The sequence below is a fragment of the Dreissena polymorpha genome, chromosome 6 (genome assembly GCF_020536995.1).
Source record: "Dreissena polymorpha isolate Duluth1 chromosome 6, UMN_Dpol_1.0, whole genome shotgun sequence".
In the NCBI taxonomy this organism is placed as follows: domain Eukaryota; kingdom Metazoa; phylum Mollusca; class Bivalvia; order Myida; family Dreissenidae; genus Dreissena; species Dreissena polymorpha.
In genome coordinates, this window is record NC_068360.1 from 41,871,076 (window position 1) to 41,878,777 (window position 7,702).

The 7,702-nt window shown below is 34.2% G+C and overlaps 1 protein-coding gene across 2 annotated transcripts; it reads left to right on the forward strand.

The window, feature by feature from the left end:
• Positions 1–1,181: 1,181 nt before the first annotated feature.
• On the forward strand, positions 1,182–7,455 carry LOC127834259 (monocarboxylate transporter 2-like). 2 transcript variants are annotated; one of them, XM_052359958.1, is made up of 3 exons: positions 1,182–2,044; positions 5,183–5,329; positions 6,181–7,455. In XM_052359958.1, exons 1-3 carry the CDS (start codon positions 1,876–1,878, stop codon positions 6,885–6,887), a joined length of 1,023 nt encoding a protein of 340 aa, XP_052215918.1. In that variant the 5' UTR covers positions 1,182–1,875; the 3' UTR covers positions 6,888–7,455. The 2 variants fall into 2 exon arrangements, with proteins under 2 accessions (XP_052215918.1, XP_052215919.1); XM_052359959.1 differs by having other exon boundaries at positions 1,185–2,044; positions 6,394–7,451.
• Positions 7,456–7,702: the final 247 nt, after the last annotated feature.

The window sequence follows — 7,702 nt, forward strand, 5'->3', positions numbered from 1 at the left end:
TACTTTCTTATTTGCTGAATGTAGTAATTCGACCTTGCAAACAAGATCAAATGAAATAGGGCCACAATACATAAGTAACAAACTATTGAAAACATTTGATCTTATCGCCAATGTATCGTTCGAATGCATACTAAACTGTAACTCTATGTGTTTACTTAAAACAAAACTAATATGTTAACCGTTGCAAATATTTTGCTGAAAAAAAAAGAAATTTGTTTGATAAATTATTCGTAATACGGTTGTCTTGTTTATATACAGTGCACATGTATCTTGATCCTGTAGAGTAAAGGTTAAAGAAAGAAATACAATACATGTACAAGAAATTGATCGCAGACCCATTTAATAACTCTGGCTTTCTAAAGTACTTAATATATAATGTATTACGACATACGTTACCTGATATCGTTCTGTCAATAAAATATGTACAGTTTTATTTATCCCTATCTCTTTCTTAATTGAAATACTGTGCAAAAAACTGACTCAGTTGTAATACAAATGCAAATGTCTCACTTAGAAGCCCATGACCGCTGTACTAGCTTTAAAGCCACACACCTTGCCTCTGACTTTGAAGTGAAATAAATGTTAATCAATACATATAGATGCAATTTGAAAATGTGAAAGACTGTCATTAAATCTATAGGTTTGTTAGCAAGTCATTTATTAATTTTCAAGCGGTACCGCTTTTAAAACCGAAAGTAGGATTTCTAGACGTATACGTCCATTCATTTCGACAAACGCGATTATTTTTAATTTTTAAAGCGCAAAAAAGACGGATTTCTACCTTGTAACAACCAGATATATTCTTATTGGCATAGATCAAATTAAATCTATAGCCTAGTTAGCAAGTAATTTATTATTTTTCAAACGGTACCGCTTTTAAAACCGAAAGTAGGATTTCTAGACGTATACGTCTATTTTGATAAACGCGATTATTTTTCAGTTTTAAAGTGCAAAAAATAACGGATTTATACCTTGTAACCACCAGATATATTCTTATTGGCATAGATCAGATATGTTTCTTATTTATACTTAAATTTACTATGCCAAATAAAGTGTGTGGCTTTAACGTAAACTCAATTACCTTTATCTTAAGTTTGAAACAAATAGTTTGGTGGCTAATATAAAATTCGCGTTGATGTATTACACTCCATCGCTTACCGAGTATACAATCCTTGTACAAGGCCTAGATAAGTTCCTACTTAAACCTCTCGACTATGATAAAACAAATAACAAGACAACTAAAAGCTTTTTATTTTTATTTTATCGTATTATTTCGTTTGGTTGTGCAATAGCAAACATGTTGGTCAATAATGGTGAAGCGGAATGCAATTCACACCTAGGGAAATATATAAACTCGTGCCCCTACTTCTAGTGCACAAAACATTGATGCTAAATTAACAGTGAATAGTAATTACGTTAATTAACTTAATCATGTTTAGAATCACAGTGTTGGAAAGTCAATAACATTGTAAAATATGTACTTTATTCCTGACAATTATTTCACGAAGGATCCGTCATAATATAAACACATTACGCGCGAAGCGTTTTAAATTACTGTCAAGTTAAAAATTAACAACGAACAGCGCATAATTTTTGGCATAAGTAGAACAAATCATTTTAGTCATTAAATATCATATAACATAGAAAATAGAACACGAATATGATCTACGATATGAATATTTAAAAGCTCGCTGAATTTGCCGATCAAATCTCAAACTGATAAATATGCAATCCTGCTGATATAAACACTTGGATGGATATTATGTAGGCCGAACGTCTGTAAACCCGTAATATCGGAATGTAGATGGACAACAATAGTGTTTAACCGGCTACACAAAATAGCAACCAGTAAGTAAAGGATTGTGACAAACTCATATGAAAATGAAGGGCAAACGTGTTCAAAAGAACCACGATACTACCCATGACACTCCGGATATGGAAAAAGACGCTCGTAAGCTGAAAGTTGGAGAGCAAGATACGATTGAGGTGACGAAGAATCAAGATCTACCAATCGACAAAGGATGGGCATGGGTAGTTCTTGCTGGTAATTGTAAGCTAGTGTGTCGCTCCGTTTGTTAGAAGAGGGACATAGGGATTCGTGTGTACCAACCAATGTTTAGACTTAATTTTAAAGATAAATAATAGTCTTAAAACTGGATGTTCTAAATGTTTTTTTATTGTTGAGTCTTTATTGACCTTATCACCCCAGATTAGCAAATATCCATATTGCGTAATTTGCTTATGGCATAATCAAACTTGATTGTCTGCATCTATTGAAACTTTGTAGTAAGATGTATTGGTTACAACTCTATCCTTTAAACAAACGTTTTAGAACAGTATGAGAAATGTGGGCCCTCAACTCAAAAGTCCTTGAGTCTGTCAAAATGGTACAAGTTTCAGCTCAATTTTTCTTGCAAGTGTGCTTGAATTTCCTTTAAAAATAATACAAATGTAATTGTACGTTATTGTTTACTAAACAACATGACTATTATTTTGTACAATACGGCCAACTTAAAGAACAATAAAATGCATCGATAAAATAAGCCATTTAATCCAGATATACTTAAACCAGACTTAAGCCTGAGAGTTCGGTGCCTGTAGTCCTGCTCGTGCATTAAAGAGACATATTTTGGCAATTTCGGAACTTGTCATTAAATGCCTTTAATTGGTCAATGTAAACATCGGCAATAAAGAGCTTCAGCATAAACTAAGAATAGAATTTAGAGGAGGAAAACAAGAAACAAAAATGAACCCCACCGTGACTCGAGACAATGACATTTGGATTACGAAAGTATCGCCTTAACCATTAAAGATACCGTCAACCACGACGACGAAGAAAAGAAAAGTTGTAAAATACTGTATTTTTTTAACAATTATTAGTTTATATTGATTCAAATATCACGACTGGTATATTACATTACTTGAAAAAAGTTGTTAAGTTTTCATATTTTCAGTATATTCGGTAATACATTTTACTGGGTACCGGTACCAGGTAACTACCAGTTAATGCCAGTAGATTGATCATCATCATCACGTGGTAAACCCAGGAATGCAAATTGTGCATGCGTAGTGAATTGTATATATTATATATATATAATGATCAATCTACTTGTGTTATTTATAGTGTGTATATCGTTATGTCACCTATTTTCGCGATGTACTTTCGATTTCACATCGCGAAATTTTATTACCGAATATACTAAAAATATAAACTTTTTTCAAGTAATGTAATATACCAGTCGTGGTATTTTAATCAATATAAACTAATAATTGTAAAAATACGGTATTTTACAACTTTTCTTTTCTTCGTCGTCGTGTTTGACGATACCTTTAAGCCTTACGTTCTGTGATATTTCTTTATATATTTTATACATTATACAAGCAATCCTTGTATTGTCAAAAATATCAGGAAAACAACACAAACACGCCACAAATACTCAATCATTTAGCGTGTTTAACCCATTATTGCCTAGTGGACTCTCCCATCCTTCTAAATATATCAATTTATTTCCAAATTAGGAATGTCTAGTATATTTATTTCTATATTTAGAATAATTATTACAGAAATTCCTGTAAGCAAACAGCGCAGACTCAGATGAGGCGCCACATCATGCGGCGTCTCATCTGGGTTTACGCTGTTTGCCAAGGCCTTTTTTCTAGACGCTAGGGTTAAAGCTTTATTATTTGATCAACTTTCAACGATGATGAATCGAATTTCGTTATCAGTCGTAAATGAAGATTGCTCATTTATATTTTTAATCTGTGGCAATAAGTTGGAAAATTGATGACTATTAGTTGCATTAAAACAGCAGCCAACTAAACATATTATGTAAAATTATCGGACGCATTTTATAACAACGAGGCAAATGACTCTGCGTTATGTAACAAAGTTGTGTCCGCCATCTAGTTTTTTAAAATACACACATAAAATTGGCAATACTACATTAATGTGTTGCCGTTTGATGTTCTTTTTTGTGTGCACATCTCCGACATAATAACAACAGAATCATTGTAAGTCGCGTAGTTACTTTGTTAGGCCGATTATATGCAGACAAAGCATTCAAACGCGGTTGTACTTGCATGTACTTGCATGTCTATTTAACTTAGTTTGTTGGCGTGCGAAATATTACATACGTACCCTTTCGCTGACTTGCGGCTAATAATAAACGATGGCCGAAATAATTAATTTGCTTAACGTTTGTTTACGTAGACCGAAGAAAAAATGTAAATTTTCTCTCCTCTATTGCAATATTACCACAAAGTCATAAGGATAGTTAAACCTTCCAGTTTCATATGGAACCAGATATACATATATATAGACATTTGCCATTCTATGTAATTCTTTTTATGACCCTGTTTCAACGTTGATGAAAATAAGTGCATTAAAAAAAATGAAAATATAAACCATAAAATGATCTTACTCGTTGATGAAACTTCAAATATTTATATTTGAAAAACAAGAGGGAAATCGTCTGCATCGCAGTAACATATCGTTATTAAATAACATTTAAATGAGAACGCATTATATATTTATTTTATTTTATTTGTTTGAGCTTGTACCTTCGAAGTCATGGTCTATGGAGGAATTTTGCGGTCGTTTGGGGTCTTCTTCTTGCAATTTCAGCTACGGTTTAACGCAAACGCATCGGAAACGGCCGTGATGAATTTGATACATAATGTGACCCTTAATGTTACAGGTATCTCCGTTGTATATATACACATTAAATGAAGAGAAAAAAGATCCTCTTCGTCCATAAGCACGTTCGGGGATAAAGGCTGTTTTTTTCCATGGGTGAACTGCTCTTGTAGCTCAAACGAAGTCGTAAGCCTTGTATTCATTTTATGAAGGTACTTCATGGTGTTTCCCGAATTTGTTTGATGCAAGATGGTTGAATATATAATTGATGACATTATACAAGGTCTCATCACATCATGCAAACTTATTGGTTACTGTTGCTATCATAATAATCTTTAGATAAAACAAACACATAGTTATCAAGCATTATTTTATGTCAAGTAAACAATTTAGTTCGAAGAAAGACTATATTTGATGGATATAAAACGTAGTCCGGCACCTATTGTGATACTGTCTTGAAATTGAATGTTAAATACCGGATGTATCGGTGGTATGATACGTGTACATATTAACATTTGTAAAAGGTAACTTTTGTATAAATTACAGCACATTTCGTGATGACCATCGGTTTGCAAAAATTCAGCAGCCGTGTCTCAGTCTGTTTAGGCGGAATTCTGACAGTGGTTGGCTACGCAATCACAGCATTTGCTACTGACATTCGACAGTACTACTTTGCGCAGGGCATCCTATGCGGTACGAACCAACTTTTGTGTGTCGTTGTGTTTCCGGCTGTATTTTTAAGACTACAATAATTTGAATTTTAATCATTCACTTGATTCAGCCTTCGGTTTCCTCATTATAGCAGTACTGCAACAGAAGTTAGCTGTCATTGAACCTGTGCAAATGTACTATCTATAACACTTACATGGTGTTTTTTTTAAATAAAATTTACGAGGAACATATATATCACCAGACCAGTGCGCTTTTCATTTATAATGCTAAAAGTGCATCAGGTTCATTTTTTTGCGAGAGATTGCAATCGAACGACTACTGTTTTTTTATCTAACCTTTATTTTCTAATGTTCTATAACATGAAGAATATCGCTAATAAAAGAGACATTGTCACAGTTTGGGTATGCCATCGCAATTTTCTTGAGTTTAAAATATTATTATGTTCAGGTTCTAGCGTTAAATATGTAGTAATGCTTGAAAACTTTCGCTGATATGTATATACTTATATATGGACATATGAGAGTACAGCCAACATATATCCTTTTTTAATGTGAACAACAATTAACAATTATGTTAACTATGCAAAGGAATTACACATTCTATATCGCAAAATATGAGCCAATATATTTAAATCAATTTTGTACAGAATATATCAACTGACCAGACTATTTTTAACAGCTCCAAACTGTAAACCTGCCTCTTAAAACATAGTTTACATATGGAAGCATCATTAATCGCTCGCTAGCTGTGCATTATAGGACCTCGTTTCAAATAGGAACACATATAACTTATCGATACTCGATTCAATTTAATAATGTTTTGCTGTGATTTTGTCAATAACAATATTACATGGTAGACAATTTAATTCGCAGGTGCTGGTTTGGCAATGATAGCCTCTCCAGAGTTGGCGATAATAGGGGCTTACTTTAACAAGCATCGCGGTCTTGCTAATAGCATCTTTACTGCTGGTGGTTCACTAGGTGGACTCGCTTTCGCGCCTGTAGTTGTGAAACTGTTCGATGAATACGGCTACACAGGAGCAATGCTTATTATCTCCGCGTTATTAATGCATTCCATTTTATCAGGACTTCTTATGCGGCCAATAGAACTGTACTCCCTACGAAGAAATAAGGGTGATAGTAAGAAAGAAGAAGACACATCTGTTATTTTTGGTGACGGCAAAGATCATGACAAAAGCATTAACAAGGCAAGAGGTGAAATAACTGACACAAATTATGACCTTGACGATGAATTAGATGTTGATGATGAACGAGAAACCGCATTCAAAGGTTCAGGAAAATCGTTGGATCAACGACTGAAAAATGCTGCAATGCAATCATATGATGTAGACATTGCCAATCGAAATCAACAAGGGTCGCCTTTGATTAGTCGTGCACGGGCACATTCTTACAATGCTAAACGCTCAAGAACGCTGTCTGAATGCACTGAGGTGAGTAAGTCCACTTTGACCAAAGTTATACAAGCCATCGACAGGTCAGAAGTTGCTCTGTACGCAAGCGGAGAATGCATTTTTGGGTCTTTCATTGGCATAAACTCTGCAAGAAAACATTTATCTTAAGACGTCCACGAACCAGAGAAAACGACAGCATCATCTACGACAGAATTTCAGACAACATGCTGCATGGCAATTTTTTCAGGAATAAAGAACGTGCTGTGCACGGTGTTTGACTTAAGCTTAAAGAAGAACCCACTATTTTTACTGTTTTTACTGATGGCATTTTGCATGGTGTCTGGCTTGGGGCTAGTTCCGGCGATGCTTCCGCCGCATGCAAAGGATGTTAATTTAAGTAATTCTCAAATTGCCATATGCGTGTCTATTCAAGCAGGATTAGACTTATTTTCGAAAATATCACTAGGACTTGTTGTTGACCGCCAATGGCTTGCCATGCCAACGATTTTGGCAAGTGTTGCATTAATGATAGGAACGGCGTGTCATCTTGTGAGATTCGCCACTAGTTTTGAGTTTGTTATGGTTCTTAACGTATTAACAGGTAAATATTCTTCCGCATGTTAACATGAATAATGCTATATGCAAGTTTAAACTTTCTCAAGTGCATCAAACCATTTAAATACTCAAATAGAAAGAAGAAATAATACAAACCAGTAATTTGAGTAAAGACTTTGTAATCAATGTTTTCAGGACAGCTTGGTGATCTTTAAATCCCATGTGATATGTTGATATCGGGTATCATAGTCATTCAATAAGTCGCAAAATGCTCGAATACAATTTACAAAGCAAAATGTGACTTAAATTGATAACTAAAAATACCAGTTTTGCCGTGTCAAGCTGTCAAGATCCAGAAAGTCCTGCATTCACATCGAATATATCCTTCGAATTAAATCCATTGTTGACATTAGCGGAGATTTAGTTAA